Here is a 21,387-nt window from a genome sequence, read left to right on the forward strand (position 1 = left end):
TGTTTTTCTTTCTCTGATCATTCAAAGTTTTCAGGGATTGGTTGTTCTTCTTGTTCGTATTCAACATCACCATCTTCTTCAACGGTAGCATCTTGATATTGTTGATATTCGTTCACCAAATCATTCATATTAGATTCAGCCTCAGTGAATTCCATTTCATCCATACCTTCACTAGTATACCAATGTAAGAACGCTTTTCTCTTGAACATAGCAGTGAATTGATTACCGACTCTCTTGAACAATTCTTGGATCGAGGTGGAGTTACCAATAAAAGTAGCAGCCATGTCTAACCCTTGAGGAGCTACAGAACATACGGCAGTCTGCACATTATTTGGAATCCATTCTACGAAATAATCTGAGTTTCTAGTTTGAACTTTATGCATTTCATCTTCTACTTCTTTAACTGAGACGTTACCTCTAAAGAAAGCAGCCACAGTCAAATATCTACCTTGTCTTGGATCAGAAGCAGCCATCATATTCTTAGAATCAAACATTTGTTGAGTCAATTCAGGGACAGTTAACGATCTAAATGATTGAGATCCGATAGCAGTTAAAGGAGCGTAGCCAACCATGAAGAAATGTAATCTTGGGAAAGGAACCAAATTGACAGCTAATTTTCTTAAATCTGAGTTCAATTGACCTGGGAAACGTAACGAAGTGGTGACACCAGACATAACACTTGATACCAAATTATTCAAATCACCATAAGAAGGTTGATTCAATTTCAAAGTTCTTTGACAAATATTATATAGGGCTTCGTTATCGATACAGAAAGTTTCATCTGAATGATCAATCAACTGATGTACGGAAAGAGTTGCATTATAAGGTTCCACGACAGTATCAGAAGTCTTTGGAGAAGGTAAGACAGAGAAAGTAGCCATCATTCTATCTGGGAATTCTTCTCTAATTCTTGAAATCAATAAAGTACCCATACCTGAACCTGTACCCCCACCTAAGGAATGAGTGATTTGGAAACCTTGTAAAGAGTCACAACCTTCAGCTTCTCTTCTAATGACATCCATGACAGTATCGACCAATTCTGCACCTTCAGTGTAATGACCTTTAGCCCAAACATTCCCTGCAGAAGATTGACCATAAATATAGTTATCAGGTCTAAATAAATTACCGATATTAGAATTACGTACCGCGTCAATGGTACCTGGTTCCAAATCGACATTAATAGATCTTGGTACCCATTTTCCTGAAGATGCTTCATTGAAGTAAACGCCTAATCTATCTCTTTGAAGATGAGAAGTACCATGATAGTTACCGTTATTATCTAAACCGTGTTCACCACAGATAGTTTCCCAAAAGGCAGCACCAATTTGATTACCACATTGACCTGCGGATATATGAATAATTTCTCTCATTTAGTTTTCTAGTTAAGTTGGTATGAATAATATATGTATATATATATTGGCAAATATGAATACTAATCTTTTTATATTCTAATTTTGACAGAGGGATCAATTGTTATGCTTCTTTTAATGAAGCAAATAATACTAGAATTAAGGATTGTATATACGGACTGTTTATTACTATTAAGTATATTCAATAAAGTTAATTCGTGAGGCGTTTTAGATAATGTAAATAGTAATAATAACAATAAATTAGTTTATCCTTTCTCACGTTGTTATGAAATCAATATTTTCTTAACTTTTTTTGTTTTGTTTTGTTTTGTTACACGCTCAAAACGTAGTGTAATTGTAGTAGTAGTCAAACGGGAAGCGAATTTTGCTAAAGAAAAAATACACACCCACACACAAGGAAACAAGCAAATACACACAAATACATAATAATACATAATAATACATCGAGAAGAGAGATCATATTACTATTATTACGATGGCGAGTCACGATGTGATATTGCAGATATATTTATGAGATTGTAGATATGTATATTATTAGTACTAGTATATATGTTATCTGTTATGGTCTTACCCAAATAGGCAATAATGCCCCAAAATACTTGTCTATCTCTTATTATTATTATTATTAATGCGAGACAAAACGCGTTAAGTGTTGTCATATTGAACGGTGTATATCACTTGCCACGACCGCAATAACTGCAGTCTTTCAAAAAGGGAACAAAAAAAATATTTAGAGGAAGATAACAGCAAAAAGTGTGAGGCAGAGAGAGGGAGCTCAATATTATAGACGCATAGCAGGAATATTATTATTGTGTGAGATAGATGGATGGATGGATAGACACTGAAATACAGAAAAGAAAGTCATCTATTTATCTTATATATATACTGGAGGGGTAGATACATTATTTTGAATACTTCGTAGTTTATTTAAATATATATATATATATAAGATACGCACAAGGAGATTAAAGTATAGAAAAGATATAAAGATGAACAGTGAATACGATTATTTATTTAAATTATTATTGATCGGTAATTCCGGTGTTGGTAAATCATGTTTATTATTAAGATTTTCTGATGATACTTATTCCAATGATTATATTTCCACTATTGGTGTTGATTTTAAGATTAAAACAGTGGAATTAGAAGGTAAGACCGTTAAATTACAAATTTGGGATACAGCTGGACAAGAAAGATTTAGAACGATTACATCATCATATTATCGTGGATCTCATGGTATTATTATAGTTTATGATATTACAGACCAAGAATCTTTTAATGGTGTTAAGATGTGGTTACAAGAAATTGATCGTTATGCCACTTCAACTGTATTAAAATTACTAGTTGGTAATAAATGTGATTTGACTGATAAAAGAGTAGTAGAATTCGATGTTGCTAAAGAATTTGCTGAAGCTAATAATATGCCATTTTTAGAGACAAGTGCATTAGATTCCACTAATGTTGAAGAAGCTTTCTTAACAATGGCTAAACAAATTAAAGAAAGTATGGCTAAACAAAAATTAACAGATGATAATAATGGGAAAGGAAATGGTAATAATGCAAATAAAAATGATAAAGGAAACGTTAATTTGAATGGTCAAAGTTTAACTAATTCTTCAAGTGGTTGTTGTTAATAAAAGAAGAACTTAAACCTTGCTGTTTAACCGTTTCGTGTTTTTTTATTAAACAAAATCTCATTTTCTCTCTTTCTATATATATATATATATCTAATATATTATACTTTCCCCTTAAAACTAAATTAAAAAATAAAAGAAAAAAGAATAAATAACAATAATTTAAAACGATGCAGTGTATATCCCTTAAATATATCTATATAAGATGATGGATGTTGTTGTATAAGATTATAAGGTTATATGGAATGTATTAGTTGTTGTACTACATCAAGTTATAAAGAGTATCACTCGGTACGAGATGAGTACTGTATCTCTATAAACTAGTTTACTCAATGCCCCTATATAACTGCTAAGAATATTGTACTGTACTGTTTCTTATTTCTTATTTCTAAATGTTATATACATATCATATGTTATTCATATGTGTGTCATCTTTATACTTGTGTGTTGTCTCATCTATAGCAACTGAGCCTAACCAACTATATCTATCTACATCTATCTATCTATATGTTATATATGGCGAATGAATGCAAAATCGCATAAAATGATCCGAGAATTTGGGTCAGTGAAAGCCGCAGTAAGAGTAGTGGGCGGAGTGGACGAAAAACACATATTAATATACATATAGATAGATATATTGACTATGTGTGTAGGTATGAAATGTTTGTTAGTACAATTTTGTTTTTCATTTGCTGTCTCTTTTAGTTTTCGTTTTTTTCAAAATAGGAGAACATAATATTCTAAGAATATATAAATTTGGTTGTTTATTTCTTTCACACGTTTCACATTACATTTTTCTATTTATTTATAAACTTAGATTATTTAATAATTGATATTATTATTACAATCTTGTTTTATTTATTTTATTTTATTCTTTTTCTTATATATTGCTTATTCATATCAGTGTACTTAGCAATCTTTTACGAAGTTTGTAAGACTAATTGAAAGATAAACAAACAAACATAATATATTTTAATAATGGATTCTGGTATGTTTTAACTTAACTTATCTAAATTTTATATTGCATTGGTCTGGAAAATTTATATTCTGTATTACACTATTAAGAACAACACATATTTTACAAGGATTTTATGATTTTACATTTCTACTTTTATTAGATATCATCATGATATGATTGAATGTTACTTTTATTATTATTATCATCTGAAGTCGTGGTTGAAATCGTGTTTGAAATCTGAATCGATATTATGAGCTTTTATCTGTTTACCTAGTGATTGTTACTATACTGTCCCCCTATTCTAGTATTTGATTTGATTTGATTTGATTTGATTCAATTCGATAAACAATATTTTTAGTCGTATATTATGATATTTCACACATATTAATAGGGATGATTTAAAAACATAAACATGATTTCTTTTCCTCTTTTTTTTGCAATATTTAATGCTATTACTGGGCTTTCTTTATTTATTGTCAATTTTACTAACAATTCCATTTTAATTATTTGTCAAAATTATTAAATATATTATATTCTACTTAGAAGTTGCTGCTTTAGTTATTGATAACGGTTCTGGTATGTGTAAAGCCGGTTTTGCCGGTGATGACGCTCCACGTGCCGTCTTCCCATCTATCGTTGGTAGACCAAGACATCAAGGTATCATGGTCGGTATGGGTCAAAAAGACTCTTATGTCGGTGATGAAGCTCAATCCAAGAGAGGTATCTTGACTCTACGTTACCCAATTGAACACGGTATCGTTACAAACTGGGATGATATGGAAAAGATCTGGCATCATACCTTCTACAACGAATTGAGAGTTGCCCCAGAAGAACACCCAGTTCTATTGACTGAAGCTCCAATGAACCCTAAGTCTAACAGAGAAAAGATGACTCAAATCATGTTTGAAACTTTCAACGTCCCAGCCTTCTACGTCTCTATCCAAGCTGTTCTTTCCTTATACTCCTCTGGTAGAACCACTGGTATCGTCTTAGATTCTGGTGACGGTGTTACTCACGTTGTTCCAATCTATGCCGGTTTCTCCTTGCCTCACGCTATTCTAAGAATTGATTTGGCCGGTAGAGATTTGACCGATTACTTGATGAAGATTCTTTCCGAACGTGGTTACTCTTTCTCTACTACTGCTGAAAGAGAAATTGTTCGTGACATCAAAGAAAAATTATGTTATGTCGCTTTGGATTTCGAACAAGAAATGCAAACCGCCGCTCAATCTTCCTCCATTGAAAAGTCCTACGAATTGCCAGATGGTCAAGTTATTACCATCGGTAATGAAAGATTCAGAGCCCCAGAAGCTTTGTTCCACCCATCTGTCCTAGGTCTAGAATCATCCGGTATCGACCAAACCACTTACAACTCCATCATGAAGTGTGATGTTGATGTCCGTAAGGAACTATACGGTAACATCGTCATGTCCGGTGGTACTACTATGTTCCCAGGTATTGCCGAAAGAATGCAAAAGGAAATCACTGCTTTGGCTCCATCTTCTATGAAGGTCAAGATCATTGCTCCACCAGAGAGAAAGTACTCTGTCTGGATTGGTGGTTCCATCTTGGCTTCTTTGACTACTTTCCAACAAATGTGGATCTCAAAGCAAGAATACGACGAAAGTGGTCCATCCATCGTTCACCACAAGTGTTTCTAAGTAAAGAAATATTTCCCTCCAAAAAAAAAAAAAAAAAAGAGACAACAACAAGAGTATCGACAGCAAAATTATGTCCGACTTCGTTTCGTGTTTTTCGGGGGTTCTATCCTTTCTTATTACTATTATTATTCCTTCGTGGTACTAATTTCTAAAACAAACCGTCCTAATCTTCTAAAGTTAGTACTACTAATACAAAATTTTATTTTACTAATCTCCCTTTATATACAACAGATTAAGAGAATCATTTCTTTTAAGATTCTATAATTTATTAAGTAATACTTTTCTCATGCACACATGAGAAAAGTAGTGTAATCCTTTGATGAATAAATATATATAACTAAGACATGTTTTCTTTATCATATTTGGCTTCTTCTCCTTTGAGGTAAAATCATGTTAGTGATCCTAAATATTTCTGTATGGTCCATATTACCCGGGGGTCACCAGAATTTGGGTTTTTTTCTTCCAGCAAGATACTGGAATAGCTGCGAAAATTCAACGTACCATTAGAGAGTCCATTAAATAAACATAGTATAAAGAAACAACTTTGACAGATACGATTCAAAAGTAATCAACCATCAAGTACGTACAATATACATATTTGATAGATTCAAGTATAACGTTGTTCGTCATCTCTTAAACCATGTTTTCTCTATCACAAAGAGTGCAGTATATTGCGAATTTTTCCATGACCGTTGGTTTGGTCATTGTTGCCCTTATCATCGGTTCCTCTCATCTCGATTTCTTTCAAAAGGGTATCCTAAGAAATAGCCAGGCTGCAATTGCAAACATTAAGCCAATCGTAGGGTTTAGAACAAGTAGGTTCTATGGTGCCGCTAATGGCCATCCTAAGGAGAACACAAGAATTGCATTTGATTTAAACACAGATTTGTCTGGATTGTTCAACTGGAATACCAAGCAAGTATTTGTTTATTTAACTGCTGAATATAATAATACTGAAAAGGGTACTCTAAATGAAGTGACATTTTGGGATGCTATATTACCTGATGCAGACCATGCCATTATCAAATTGGAAAATACTAGATCCAAATACTCTGTATGGGATTATACAGGTGATTTAAGTGGTAAAGATTTACAATTTAAATTGCATTGGAATGTCCAACCACATGTTGGTCCATTGATGTATGGTGTTGCCCAAGGTGACGATATTATCGTTAACGTTCCAAAACCAGAATCAAAAGTATAGATGATATAGAAGTTTATTTAATCTATGTAAACAAAATGAGAAAAAACACTATAAAAATTTCGAATGTCACAAGTTCCGATATACTTTCAGGATTAACATCTTAACGAAATGCTTCGAGTAATAATTATTTTTTTTGACTTTTGTGATTATATATATATATAAGCAGATATTAACAGTGAGAAGAAAATGAATATGGAATGCAAACACAACAAATGTATTGTGTAATATGTATAGATAAGTAGTAAATAGATACTTTTTTTTTTCAATATTGGATGCTGTTATCATCAAGAACTTTCTTTAGAGTTGTGTAAGTAACTTCATCATCTGGAATAACTTCCATTAATCCATATTGTGTAATACTGTACAACCCCCATAAACCGACAATTGTAGAAACAAAAAATGCAGTATACCCTTTTATGGTGAAACCAGGGGCTAACGGCTTGGGTTGTCTTGGTAAACCTTCCATGTTTAACCAATCATCAGAATGACCAGCTGCATTACCTTTGTTAGCCATACCAATACTATTACAAACTTCTTTATAATTGTCCGTCAAAGTTTCACGGTGTTGTAAAGTTTGAGGGTCCTCAATAAATACAGCGGCAAGGCCTTGTTCTAAATGCCAATCTACATGACAATGGAAAAACCATACCCCTGGGTTATCCGCTTTAAATCTTATAACAGTATGGCCATTAGGCTCTAAGATAACAGTGTCTCTAATCATAGGATAGTCAGGATAATCCATCAAAGGGTTAGATTCATTGTATGGAACAGTCATCTTATCCTGCAGACTGGGATCGAAATTCTCACCAACATGGAAACCAGGTGATTTTTGAACGATTTGGAAATTATGACCATGGAAATGGAATGGATGTCTACCTGTATCATAATTATTTAAGACAATCTCTACGATTGCGTCCTTCTCAAGGATAAAGGCATTGATATTATCCCCATAGATGCTAGGATTGGTTACTAATTTTCCTGATGTTAATACGGTTGTTAACACAGGAATTCTAGGTGGGACATATGTAATATTATTGAAGAATGCATATTTGACACCATCTCCCAACGTTTCCATTCTAACATCCAGTACAATTTGATTATCATATTTCTCATATAATGGCGTCTCATGTAAAGTAGTCAAATAGAAATCGTTATTTGCATGTTTATCGAGTGTCTCCTGGGTTAAATTTTTTATTGGTACTACAGCATCGAATGAATCATCATATATAACTTGATTCGTAATTTGTAACTTTAATTCAGCAGGGATGGTATCCAACATTGTATCATCAACCACTTGCATTAGTGCATAATTTTTATCAGGCTTTGATTTCTTGGAATGTACTAATACAGAGATTCTTTGACCTGCTGCCAAGTATATGACATCCGTAATATTAGATTTTACGTAGACACCATCTACTTCAACGATTTCAAACAAATGATCCTCTAAGGTTAGATATTGAGATACAAATAACCCTACATTAATGAATCTGATCAAATATGTCTTATCGACATTGAAATGAATATTCCCCCAAGATCTGTCATTAAATAAAAATTGGTCAGGGATAGGTTCATTCCCCATTGGGTTATATCTACTCATAAATTGTTTTTCCACGTCGTAGTAAGGCTCATAATATAAATCTGTCAATGTAAATACCATTTCTTCATCAAAATGAAAGGGAACTTCAGGATCATGAACAATAAAAGCACCTCTAAACCCGTCACCATATTGTGCACCTTGGTGTGCATGATACCAGTATGATCCGACTTGCTCATCAACTGTGAAATTATAAAGATAAGTTTGCCCTGGTGGGATCGGACATTGTGTAATCATGGAGGGGCCATCCATTTGTAAACGATTACCATATGAAGTATTATGGAATATACCATGAACATGCAACGAAGTCAAAGTTTTGTGAATACCTTCAAATCCATTAGTCAAATATATTTGTACGCGATCCCCTTTATTGATATGAATCTCAGGAAGAGGCCATTCATCGTTAAATGCTATGACTTGCTTTTGTCTATCAGTACCTGGAATTGTAACATTTTTGTAACTAGTTGTGAAATTAAAAGTATGTGTTGTAGCATAACACCATTGTACCAACGGTAATAATAATAATAAAAATTGTATAAACATTGTTAAAGGATGTAACTGTTGTGATAAGTTTTCCCTATTTTTTTCCAATGATCTAATGAATTAATATACTCTAGATTCAAACGGAATGTAAAGATAGAAAAACTATGCAACAAGCAGAACGATAATTGATATTTCTGTATTTAAGTATAGAATAGAATATCGTGTCAAAATATCCACTTCACAAGCTCTTAATATATATTTACTTTTATTTATCCCATCGCAAGAGTTCTACACTGCTTCCAGCTTTTTGTCCCCTTGTTTAATAAAATTTCAATATTTGAAATTTGCACCCTCTTGATTCTCGGATTCACGTGACACAGGCCAAAATAAAACCGGAGTACAAAAGAATCGAGCTAAATCACCTTTACCCTAAGTTTCATAGATTATAATCTGCTAAATGTTACTATTGTAATACTGACCGTTATCAATCATTTATTATAAAATCACAACCAATTATAGTATCCTAGTTTGTAATCAAAGATCAAAGATCACAATATGCCCCCACGTCTAACTTAATCAAAAAAACAATCCAAATAGTGACTAAGCAACATATCCAAGTAGAACCCACTCACATAAAAAAACTCTGTCATATCCAATTAAACGAACCGAGAACTGCAACAATAACAACATATGCAATTACACAACTTATTACATCTAACTTATGTGTTCTTCTTCCTGTTGTCGTTTAAATTGCGATGAGAAAAGGGGAGGCAACCCGAATTGTGGCAATTTCAGTGAAACGAAGAAAGAAAATAATTAATTAATTAAACGGAGCTTCAATGAGATTTCATGCAAATAGCAAAATCTGAATGAAGGAACTGAAAAATACAAGAAAGAATATTGGGAAGAATAAGGCAAGAAGATACGTACAATTACACATTCATTTGAAGTAGTTTGATATTGTTGGATTTTATTCTGAATATTCTAATTAAGTTATTACTAATTTAGAATTCTCTAATTCGTTTAAGGAAAAGGGAATCAAAATTCTATTTCAATCACTTACATCTATCAAGCATAGCAATACAGTCGAATTTAAACTTCTAGAGATAGACACATATATATGAACTACAAGGTCTGATTCACATTATTTTAAGTAGTATTACAGATATATTATCTTATTATTTTTTATTTTTTGGGTGTGTAAATTAAATGGATTTTGCATCGGAATACATGCCAGACATTGATGATTGGGAACCTGTCCCCAATGAGACAGAAGAAAATGAAACTTTGGAAGAGCCCTTCTCTACTGAGAAAAAAAGAAATATACCAAAACAATTGACTGTAGACAGTGATAACGAAGATGTATCATCTAGTTCTGCTAGTATAGTTGAAGAAGATAAGATCAATAATGATACAGACGGTAATATCACAGCACACGTTAATACTAATGCTGATCATAAAGAAGTTATTGATGAGAAAGTACCATTGGTAGTAAATACAAATATAAGTCCAGATGATATTAATGATAATGATGACGATAAACTCATAACGGGTGATATTAAACCTGAGAATGAATTACAATCGCCGTCCTTTTTAAACAACATGCTTTCTTCATTCAGGTCATATTCTCAATCAAATGATAGCAATTCACTGGCTTCACCTACGGGAACAGTTGCCACATCGCCAAGCATAATTTCGCATAGAAGGCAATCTTCCGTAGGTTCTAAGATGAGACATTCCAGTTTACAATCAGCTTCAAATTCCGTCGCATCAAGTCCTAAAGTAGCACCACAATCCAGGAGTAGTCGTGTCAATAGTATAAGTAGTGTCGGTACCACACATACCAGTAAATCTTTTAAGGATTTAAGACCTATGGAAACAATCTCCACGATTGATAGTTATAATGTTGAGGACTCTGACGATAATAGATCATCTCCTTCACCACAACTAGATTACAACCCTAAGAAATTTGTAGAAGAAAAATATCTAGATACACAATATCATTATGCCTCTTTAGATAGAGATAAAGATTTCCATACATTATTTACATCCATTCCGAAACATGATCGGTTAATAGATGATTTTAGTTGTGCATTATCAAGGGATTTCCTATATCAAGGTAGAATATACATTACGCAAACTCATTTGGGTTTTAATTCTAATATTCTAGGATGGACTTCAAAGGTCATCTTGGAGTTTAAAGACATAACTTACATGGAGAAAACATCGTCAGCTGGGGTATTTCAAAATGCAATCTCAATTGAGACAGAAGAAGGTAAAACTCAGTTCATTAATTTTATTTCGAGAGATGGTTGCTTTGGACTGATGAAAGAAGTTTGGTCTCGTAATTTGTTGGCGCATGAGGAAGAAAAACGTAGAAGCGCTAACGGAATTGCCTTACCAGAAACTTCTTCAAATAATAGTAATAATCCACATTCTTTAATAGATACATATTCGGAATTAATTCATTCTCCTGATTTGAAATCAGCAACAGGAACTACCATGATGAAGGGAGATTCATCCGATGGTAATAGTTCGGATCATTCAATTGTAAAAACTACATTTCACTCAGCATCACATGAACCAACCACGCATGAGAAAGTTTTAAACATTTATAAGTTTAAAGAATCTTCTCCATATAATGATTTTGATTTTAAACCACAAGTCCTAAACCCTACACAATTCCCATTTTATCCACCTGATCAGAATAAAAATGAGCATATGTTAATAGAACGTACAATAAAATGTACACCAAATCAAGCATTTCAATTGATGTTTAATGGAACACATCATGTTTTTTTGCAATCATTCCTTACCGCTACAAATTCTTGGGATATCAAATTACCTGAGTCATATGTTACAAATGAACAAACAGGGCACCTTGAGAGAGAGTACAGTTATTCAAAATCTATTTCAGGGATCCCAGGTGGTTCAACTGATTGTCTTGTCACAGAAGAAATCATACATAATGAACCGGATAATTATATTATGGTTATCAATACTACAAAGACACCAAATGTACCATCGGGAGGTGCATTTTCTACTAAGACAAGATATTTGTTCAAATGGGGCGCTGATAACACATGTGACATAATGTTATCCTTCTGGGTAGATTGGACCGGTTCAAGTTGGATTAAATCTATGGTTGAAGCAGGTTGTAAGGGTGGACAAACAGATGCAACAACAAAGATGATGAAAATTCTGGATGATTTAATTGAAAAATATGTAGCTTCAGAAGTTATAATCGTCGAAGCTGGAAACGTGGATCATGGTATCACTGAAAAAGAAATTGAACGTAACATGGAAGAGAATGAAGCTAAACAAGAAGCTATTAAAGTTCAAAATGAATTGAAAAATCAAAATCTGGCTAATTCAGAAAATAATAACATGTTAAATCTTCTTTTAATTGTTATTGCGATACTATTATTATGGAATATATACAATCAACGTTCTTTGAATAGTTCAATCAGAGGTTTACAGAGAGCTATTGATGAACTTCAAATGAAGTAGATATTATGCATTAGGTACGGGGTGTTATATATATATATATATATATATGATTTAAGATTAGATGTGTTATTTAGTGATTCTTACGTCAGGTATTAATAATGTACAAATATTTTGATTAATCCTCAAAATGTAGCTACATTTAAAATGTTGGGAAACTTAATTGTGGCAATTCAGGATAATGCAGTAAAGTATTAGACGTTGTTATGCTTTCATCCGTTGTTGCTTCGTTAACATTAGTACTTTGTGTGTTATCTGTAGCAGAACTTATAGTAGTGACATTGGTTGTATGTGTCAATCTAACATGATTATTTGAATTTATTGATGAATTTTGCAAAAACGTTAAGGACTGCTGGAAATGATGTTCATTGAAAGCTGGCGGCAACGTTACCATCTCCCTCTTATTTTCAGAATTATGTACTTGAGGAGCATGGTTTCTTGCTATATTCTTGGCCAACGACACTTGATGTCTTTCCCATTCAGCATCAATCTTCTTCTTTAGATCCTCGATTATTCGAAGCACAGCAGGAACTTCTAATTTTATCAGTTGTAAATATTCCTGTCTGTAAAGTTTTAATTCAGGATCACTTTGAGGTTTCCCACTGATCAAAAATTCTGGATGTTTAGATAATTTGTTTGTACATAGATCCACGTAACGATAATAGTACATGAATGCTTTTGCATTATCCCCTGTTTGAAAGCTCAATTGAGCTTTATCAAGGATTCCGATACATGTCTTAAGGTATATTCTTAGGGGGATAGCAGTGTTAAATTTATAATCCTTAGCCTCCTGAGCTAGATGTAAACTGGAGAGCATCATATAATAGTAATAAATTGAGCGGGGGTATCGAATAAAGAAAATAAATGTAGCGACCGCTATTGAAGATTAGTATTTTGACGTTGGAACAAATATAGACTCAGGCTAATTTTTGGTCGTGTAGGACTAAATTCGGATAATATTATTTAATATTTTACTATTATTATTATTATCAATTACTTTGGCATTGCTAAACAGTTATATAGGGTTACATAAGGTGTACTCGTAATAAAAACATTTTATATTGTAATTTTGTCATATTTCCATTGCTATTGGGAAACCCCATAAGGAATTGCGATGACATTGAACGTCGTCATTGTTCGTCGGTTTGATGTCGGTTTATTTTTTTACTTTTTGGTTACTCATTTTTACAGATAAACAGCCGGACAACAAGAAACGCTACTAAAAAATGTTCAATTTAACGAAATTTTTCACTTTCAATGAATCTCTAAATCAACAAATATCTATAAAACTACAACGTGGTGGATCAGAGAGACACGTCAAAACGAGATATTCTGTAATATTAAATGGCATTATGTTAATGGCATGTCTATTATATACAATTTATACTAATATTTTATGATTCAGCATTTTAAGTTCTAACCATCAATTTGCACCAGTATTTGATCATATGTTATTATATATAAATGTAGCTTGACTAACATAGTCAATATGACGCAAAAAAATATTGAGCAACCCAATTGTATTAGTCCAAGCCAGGATAATGTAATATATATTTTTCTGTGCTTAATTGTATCCTAAATATCCAAAGTAAAAACATTCAGAATATGAATATTTCTATGCCTTGAAATGGTTCAGGTTTATTATTATTGCATTCAAATATACATTTTCCTTTGTCACAATCATCGATAAAAGTTAAGAATATACAAGCGAACAACAGAAATGCACAGCTGCTCTTAATATTGTAATCATTAACACTATACCATGCATATATAAACATCTTGTACTGAAAAACTAACATTTCTATATACCCCACACATCATTATGGGTTTCTAAAATTTCCAGCCGGACCCTGGTGAACCGATGATTGCTACCTTCTCTTACTTTTAAATCCCATTCCGCTAAAATATTAGTTCCATATCTTTGAGAACTAATATTGCGGTTACGCACCAGGAGAACATTCACCCGTGGTCAAAGACATCAAAAGGAGCTAAACTGTATAGTTCATCTGCTGAATTCACTCATTCATTCTTAGAAATTCTCTTCATTAATCCCATTGAAACGAAAAAGAAAGGTGAAAAATTATAAATTTTTCAGTTTTAACATTTCGCGTCGCACTTCACAACAATCATCGTTCAACTCAGCAACAACGCGTGTCCTTTTAAATGAAAAAAAATTTCAGTTTTTTTGTGATTAAATAATAATTGACAATAATAAGTGAAGCAGAGGAAGGTGAACGTTGTCCATTCTACACGTTAATTATAAACTATTGGCGTTTTATTGATGGAACTATTGACGTTCTTGGACGAGAAACGAAAATTTTTCTCTCTTTGTTCTTCATGATTTTATTGCATGCGCAGGTCATAGCGACAAACAGCAATATTTATATGTTTTATCATTTATTTTTGGTGTTTAATATCGTTCACTTTCTTAGCCTGTCTATTAATATATAATTGTCACATTTTCTTATTTATTTTTGATTGTTTGCCTTATTAGTTACATCTTTCTTTTATTCATTATTTACAATTTCTTGTTGGGTTTTTATATTTTTTTTACAAAAGAAGCTCTTTGACTGCAAATATACCCATACAGACCCATTATTATATCATATAAACATACAGAAATGGCTGCCTCTGAATTTCAATACAAGGAACAACCAGAAACCCTAGTCTTATTCGACGTTGACGGTACTTTAACCCCAGCTAGACTAACCATCTCCAATGAAGTTAGAGACACTTTGAAGAAACTAAGACAAAAGGTCTGCATCGGTTTCGTTGGTGGTTCCGATTTGAGCAAACAATTAGAACAACTAGGCCCAACTGTCCTAGATGACTTCGACTTTGCTTTCTCTGAAAACGGTCTAACTGCTTACAGACTTGGTAATGAACTAGCTTCCCAATCCTTCATCAACTGGATCGGTGAAGAGGAATACAACAAATTAGCTAAGTTCATTCTAAAGTATTTGTCAGAAATCGATCTACCAAAGAGAAGAGGTACATTCCTTGAATTCAGAAACGGTATGATTAACGTCTCTCCAATAGGTAGAAACGCATCTACTGAAGAACGTAACGAATATGAAAAGTACGACAAGGAACACCAAATCAGAGCTAAATTTGTCGAAGCTTTAAAGAAGGAATTTGCTCATTTGGCTCTAACTTTCTCTATTGGTGGACAAATCTCCTTCGATGTTTTCCCAACCGGTTGGGATAAGACTTATTGTCTACAACACGTCAAGGGTGATGGTTTCAAGGAAATTCACTTCTTCGGTGACAAAACCTTCAAGGGTGGTAACGATTTCGAAATCTACGAAGATGAAAGAACCATCGGTCACTCTGTTAACTCTCCAGATGACACTGTCAGAATCCTATCTGAAATTTTCAACTTATAAGTTCAAATAATATTATAACTATACAATCACAGACAAACATTCACTCTTTTAATGAAATATATACATATATCACATGCTTTCTTTTTATCCTTTAATATACATCTATATACAGTAATATAATGTAATGTAATAAAACTTTAATCATTAAAATTTTTCTTCTATACTCTTATTTAAGATAAAAGTCTTATATATGCTAACACCAGGGCACATGTACCGGTACACACACCGATCAGCCACTGCATAACTTGTGTTTTAACAGAATCGATTTGCATCTTCATATTAGACACTTCTTGATCTATCCGTGTATCGATTTCTTTGATCTGTAAATCATGGTGTGAACTTTCGTCTTTGATACGTCCTTTTTCTAACGAAAGATCAAGTTTGAATCCGGCATTGCTCTTAGATATATCTTCTTTTAATCGACCTTTCAATTTCTCTAAATCATTTTTCATACGTTCATACTCATTTTGGATATTGTAAAATTCATTACGATCAGAACTTAACAATTGATCTCGTAATTTGGCAAAATCCACCCTTTGTTGATATGTTACTTGTAATAGTCTTTCACGCTTGGAAAGATCCTTTGCGACATGCGCAACACCACTCCGTATAGACTCGGTGATGGTATGAACAATAATTTGTGATTGCTGTTCGGTGAAGTTACCTTCTTTCATTAGAATATCCTTATACATATTTGTATTCTTCACATGAATCGGTTCTTCCTCCCTCAATGACATTGTGGTTAAGCTAAATTTTCTCCTGAATGACGGTATTCCAGCATATTTCCTTATTACTAACGTGGTTCTCGTTATATTGAACATTCTGAATCTAATATCCATATGAATATATGATGCTATCTCTTGTCCAAAACGTTTCACTATTGATTCTTGAACTATGTAAGTAGTTATTGTTTAGTCTTATCTTATATATCTTTTACAAAATGCGATGAAAAAAATAGCCTTTTGAAAAAAAGGTCGTAGTTAACTGTTCAAAACGCAATATGCCTACATCAAAGAATTGCATAACATACAAACTAAACTTGTGTGCATATATATATATATGTATATAACCTATCACCTTACGGATGAATTTTGTCTCTTCAATTCCTTGAATATACGCTTCTTGTGAGTTAGTAAATCATAAAATATTTTGTAACCTAATTCGTTATCTTCAAATTTTTTTGCATGTAAAATGCAATTAGCAAATTCCTTTGATACATCAGTAATAAAAGTAGAAACAAGCATATCTACTTCTTTGGATTTTTCTTCTGATGTGTTATCTGCATTAGCCATCCTTAATATTTTAATTAGCCTGTAGAAATGGGTAGAAATAGCATCAAGCGTCGCAATGTGTGGCTTAGGTAGAGATGCCAATGCAGTGAAAATACCGGTTATTCTCTTTTCTTCATTATTTTCTTCCTTATCATCATTACTTTGTGGGTATTCATTGTATAGTACACCCAATATTTCAGCGAGTTCTGTGGTAATCAAAGGTTCCGGTAATTCAAGTAGATAAATCTTCAATACGCTTGCAATTGTACTAGGTTCATAATTACCTTCTTTTAATATTTTCATTATATCTTCATCACTTTTGAATTGAGTCTTATTTAGCAAATTTCTTAGTTGATGTGTTAAACTTAATTTCACTGGTTGCGTCCAGATCGAAACTCTTATTTTATCATTTTCCATATCTGGATACATCATATCCATATAGGATAGGATTACAGTGACTATTAATGGTACAACACGTTTATCTAAACGACAACGTGTCTCCAAATCGATACCAAAGTTTTGATATATACCAGGATTGTAATAATTGTTGTACGTTATTACTTTCGGCTGAAATAATCCAGTATTGTATTTGGATATCAAACCTAGCAGATCGCCAGTCGGGTCGATTAAACCTTCAGCGTCAATCATCTTCTCAATATGAACCTTCATTTGAGCTATTTTATTACTGATTGTAGAACAAAAATCTATAGTGGCTTTCTTTATTGCTTTCGTACGATCTAATTCACATTTTTCTATAAATGAAAGATGATCAATCATTAATTCCTCCACAGAGCATCTAAGTGTATCCATTTTATTACATTCTTTAAAATATAGAAGGTTAGTAGCCTCTACATCTTTAATCAGTCCATGCAACGTTTTTTCGATATCGGTAATATTTGGAGGTTCTAACCCTACCTTACTCTCTTTCATTTTTGAACCACCAGTAGTATCTGATACCGGTGTACTTTCTTTCTTACTGTTATTATTTGATTCTGTAACAGATGAAGTAATTGATAATTCTTTTGCATCGAATGAATCATCGACACTATCTGTAGTGTTGTTAGATAATACAGCTGTGGTATTACCACTTATACTATCCCCTGAAAAGTATCTAGTTAAATTACTAAAATTACGAGATATATTTTCTTGTAAATTTTCAGGAGTTTGGCTATTGTTATTAGTATCGCTTTCAGATCCAGTATTTGGTAATTTAGCAAATTTGTATGCATAATCCTTCCATTGATATTGAAATTTCTTTGAATTGACAAAAGTATTACCTACACCGTTAACATATTTCAAAAACCCAAAATCTAATAAATCCTGGCCAAATCTTTCAGCTTGATCGGTATCTTTAAAAGACATGATCTCCAGGATGAAATGAGTAATTTCATAACCTGTATTAGTATTTGTCAAAGGGTAATTAATTAAAGGCAATCTGTATTCAGCATGTGGTAAATCCTTTAAAAGTGCAGTCATAGTTTCTCTCAAAGTTCTACAATCGAATTCAATATCACCTAATTTTCCAAATAATTGATTTTCTTTTTCATTTTCTAAATAAAGTTCATGTTGTTTTTGTAAGTCTAATGATTTCATTGCTTTTGTCAACTCATCGTCATTCATAAAATTAATTCTTTTAAAATCTTCTAATTTCTTACATTTATTGAAATATTCTCTTTCTAATTTACTTACATAACTCTTAGATTTTGTAAGATTTTTAACATTATCCATCAGAGTCTTCTCAGAATATTTAATTCTACCTTTATGATCTAAACACCATTGACTAAACGGTTGTAACACGAGACTCTCTATATTAGATGCGATATTTAAATGTTCATCACCTTCATTCTGCATCTCTTTCAGAATGTGGTGTAATGCAATACCAGCTGTAGTCTCCAAATGATCCTCAGGTTCTTTATCTATCCCTGTTTGAACACCACATAATTGTCTTCCGTAAGCAACCTCATATTGCATTCTTGAGGCAAACAATTGAATAAAAGCATCACATTGATTACAACCATTATATAATTTGTAAAACAATACTTGAAGACCTGACGTCATATCATCGGACCAAAAACTATCCGCAAATGATGGCATGATGAGCAGAGGGTATGGTAATGTGGTTATAAATATAATGGTATATTGCACTATTAACTAGGTTGTACTGTTACAAAAACTTTAAATATATATATGTAAAAGGTTCGTTATTTTATATAATATTGTAGTTGTTCCCAGCGAGAATTGATATATTCATTCATGGCGTCTGTGTTGGTTTTCGCTGTGCGAAAGAACCATTTTCATTGATTTATTTTTAGTTTTCCATACATAATACGCCTAAGACAGCTAATCGCAACCTTATTAAATAGATACATATAGCAGATATGTAAAATTCAATAACACAAGATCAATAATATTTGTGGTGCTTTCCATGGCAACTACTACATCCACAGATGAACAATTCTACGATCCTACTTCATGTTAATATATCTCACGAATAGTACTACCAATATGTTCAATCTTACAAAAAATTTATATGTATATATATGTGTGTGTAGTGATTGATATATAATAACTCTTACATTCAGTAACGAAGTACGTAATTACTTACTGGTCCCTGTCTTGTTCATTCTCAATGAAATCTGAAATTTTTCAATCTTTTTTTGTCTGATTAAAATATACATTGGAAATAGAAGAAGACGAAAGTGAAAAAAGAATTATGTCCACGGAGCGATAGTGACGAACAGTTTGTTTGGCTATTATACTGTATACAACGATAAACGGTATTTTGAACATTGAAATATTTGAGAGATCAAGCTAAGTTATGTTTTAAAGTACTGTTTATATTGAAGTAGGCGATTTATATTAAGTTAAATACTTTACTTTATTATCATTGTATATAGAAAGGAAAACCAAGAGAAATAAAAACCCCAATGCTATTCTCTACCTTGACAAGAAGTCTGCTGATGGCGGGCATGGCAGTAGTATCTGCCCACGATACAGGGTCTCCTTCATCATTGAAAGAGGTACCTATTGCAGCTAATTCACTTCCAGAATTACTCTCTTTACAATCTATCCCAGCTAACTGGATTTCTTCTGATGAAACGACCTTGGAAGAAGGGAGGATCATCTTGACTCCAAAAAAACAATCAAAAGGTTCATTATGGTTAAAATCATCAGTGAAATTAAATAAAGAATTCACCATTGAATGGACTGTTAGGTCTGTAAATTATGAAGGTACATCCACAGGTGGTATGTCTCTGTGGTTTATCTCCTCAGACAAGATGAAGGACACCAGTCTATATAATGGTCCTAGCAAGTTTAATGGGTTACAAATTCTAGTGGATAACAATGGTCCCTTGGGACAATCTATTCGTGGTCAACTGAGTGATGGATCTGTTGTGTTTAAGAAAGAAGGTATCTATGATAAATCATTTGGGTCATGTCTAATGGGCTATCAAGGAACTTCAGTTCCGGTGACTATTCGTTTATCCTATTCTGAGAATTTAGGTAGGACAAGTTCCAACATGTTAAAATTACAGGTGGATAATAGAGTATGTTTCCAAACTAATAAGATTAATTTTCCGCGTGATGCTGCTTCTAATAATGGGTTATATAATGTCGGTGTCTCTGCTGATAATGGTAACACTGTGGAATCATTTGAAGTTCTTAAGATGAATTATTATGATACTGTCACTGAAGAAGCATTGATTCCAAATGTTAAAGCAATGGGTCAACCAAGAATGATCGCTAAGATTATTGATCAAAGTACTGGTGAAGTGAAAACTGTTGAGAAAGAAGTATTAGATGAACAAAATGATCGTACTTCTAACTACGAATTGTTTCAAAAGATTGATAAAATCGAAGGTAAGATATTGGCTAATGATATCAAACATCTGCAAGATAAATTAGAAAAGATAACGAACAATCAAATGTTAATGGTGGAACAAATGAATCGTTTATTAGAGAAATTGAATTCAGGTGAATCAACTAATGGAGAAAAACAATCGATTATGGATGAAGAAAGTTATAAGCAATTCTTTTCAGTAAATGAAAAATTAGAAAAATTATTTCAAGAAAGAGAGAAGGTAAGAGAAGTTAATCAAAAGGAACAATCTTTGCAAAGTAATAGTGTGTCAAGTGATGAAATTTTGAAAAAATTGGCAGTATGGTTATTGCCTTTCGCTGTCTTGATTGTGGTCCTTGCCTATTACACTTTCCAAATAAGGAATGAATTAACAAAGACAAAACTGCTTTGAATAACAGCTAATGTGTTCATTTGATAATAAACTGCATGTTTCTTTATGTATATGTTTGCGTTGTGT

At 32.7% G+C, this 21,387-nt stretch overlaps 11 protein-coding genes across 11 annotated transcripts; 6 read left to right on the top strand and 5 right to left on the bottom strand.

Annotated features, from left to right (window-relative positions):
* Positions 1-17: 17 nt before the first annotated feature.
* On the bottom strand, positions 18-1,370 carry TUB2 (beta-tubulin; the record flags this gene model as incomplete). Its single annotated transcript, XM_041548585.1, has 1 exon — positions 18-1,370. One exon carries the CDS (start codon positions 1,368-1,370, stop codon positions 18-20), a length of 1,353 nt encoding a protein of 450 aa, XP_041404519.1.
* A 989-nt stretch (positions 1,371-2,359) lies between these two features.
* Positions 2,360-3,004, top strand: YPT1 (Rab family GTPase YPT1; the record flags this gene model as incomplete). The annotated part of the gene is made up of 1 exon (XM_041548586.1): positions 2,360-3,004. The coding sequence occupies one exon, from the start codon at positions 2,360-2,362 to the stop codon at positions 3,002-3,004; it is 645 nt and encodes a 214-aa protein (XP_041404520.1).
* Positions 3,005-3,982: 978 nt separating this feature from the next.
* ACT1 (actin) lies at positions 3,983-5,623 on the top strand (the record flags this gene model as incomplete). Its single annotated transcript, XM_041548587.1, has 2 exons — positions 3,983-3,992; positions 4,506-5,623. 2 exons carry the CDS (start codon positions 3,983-3,985, stop codon positions 5,621-5,623), a joined length of 1,128 nt encoding a protein of 375 aa, XP_041404521.1.
* Positions 5,624-6,263: 640 nt separating this feature from the next.
* On the top strand, positions 6,264-6,827 carry SPC3 (signal peptidase complex subunit SPC3; the record flags this gene model as incomplete). The annotated part of the gene is made up of 1 exon (XM_041548588.1): positions 6,264-6,827. One exon carries the CDS (start codon positions 6,264-6,266, stop codon positions 6,825-6,827), a length of 564 nt encoding a protein of 187 aa, XP_041404522.1.
* A 262-nt stretch (positions 6,828-7,089) lies between these two features.
* Positions 7,090-8,964, bottom strand: FET5 (ferroxidase FET5; the record flags this gene model as incomplete). Its single annotated transcript, XM_041548589.1, has 1 exon — positions 7,090-8,964. The coding sequence occupies one exon, from the start codon at positions 8,962-8,964 to the stop codon at positions 7,090-7,092; it is 1,875 nt and encodes a 624-aa protein (XP_041404523.1).
* A 1,170-nt stretch (positions 8,965-10,134) lies between these two features.
* On the top strand, positions 10,135-12,414 carry LAM5 (Lam5p; the record flags this gene model as incomplete). Its single annotated transcript, XM_041548590.1, has 1 exon — positions 10,135-12,414. The coding sequence occupies one exon, from the start codon at positions 10,135-10,137 to the stop codon at positions 12,412-12,414; it is 2,280 nt and encodes a 759-aa protein (XP_041404524.1).
* A 139-nt stretch (positions 12,415-12,553) lies between these two features.
* Positions 12,554-13,228, bottom strand: RFU1 (Rfu1p; the record flags this gene model as incomplete). The annotated part of the gene is made up of 1 exon (XM_041548591.1): positions 12,554-13,228. The coding sequence occupies one exon, from the start codon at positions 13,226-13,228 to the stop codon at positions 12,554-12,556; it is 675 nt and encodes a 224-aa protein (XP_041404525.1).
* Positions 13,229-15,032: 1,804 nt separating this feature from the next.
* On the top strand, positions 15,033-15,797 carry SEC53 (phosphomannomutase SEC53; the record flags this gene model as incomplete). Its single annotated transcript, XM_041548592.1, has 1 exon — positions 15,033-15,797. The coding sequence occupies one exon, from the start codon at positions 15,033-15,035 to the stop codon at positions 15,795-15,797; it is 765 nt and encodes a 254-aa protein (XP_041404526.1).
* Positions 15,798-15,967: 170 nt separating this feature from the next.
* Positions 15,968-16,636, bottom strand: FMP32 (Fmp32p; the record flags this gene model as incomplete). Its single annotated transcript, XM_041548593.1, has 1 exon — positions 15,968-16,636. The coding sequence occupies one exon, from the start codon at positions 16,634-16,636 to the stop codon at positions 15,968-15,970; it is 669 nt and encodes a 222-aa protein (XP_041404527.1).
* A 234-nt stretch (positions 16,637-16,870) lies between these two features.
* On the bottom strand, positions 16,871-19,162 carry RGD2 (GTPase-activating protein RGD2; the record flags this gene model as incomplete). The annotated part of the gene is made up of 1 exon (XM_041548594.1): positions 16,871-19,162. One exon carries the CDS (start codon positions 19,160-19,162, stop codon positions 16,871-16,873), a length of 2,292 nt encoding a protein of 763 aa, XP_041404528.1.
* Positions 19,163-19,995: 833 nt separating this feature from the next.
* Positions 19,996-21,321, top strand: EMP47 (Emp47p; the record flags this gene model as incomplete). The annotated part of the gene is made up of 1 exon (XM_041548595.1): positions 19,996-21,321. One exon carries the CDS (start codon positions 19,996-19,998, stop codon positions 21,319-21,321), a length of 1,326 nt encoding a protein of 441 aa, XP_041404529.1.
* Positions 21,322-21,387: the final 66 nt, after the last annotated feature.

Source organism: Maudiozyma barnettii (assembly GCF_903064755.1).
Source record: "Maudiozyma barnettii strain CLIB 1767 genome assembly, contig: KABA2_01, whole genome shotgun sequence".
NCBI lineage: Eukaryota > Fungi > Ascomycota > Saccharomycetes > Saccharomycetales > Saccharomycetaceae > Maudiozyma > Maudiozyma barnettii.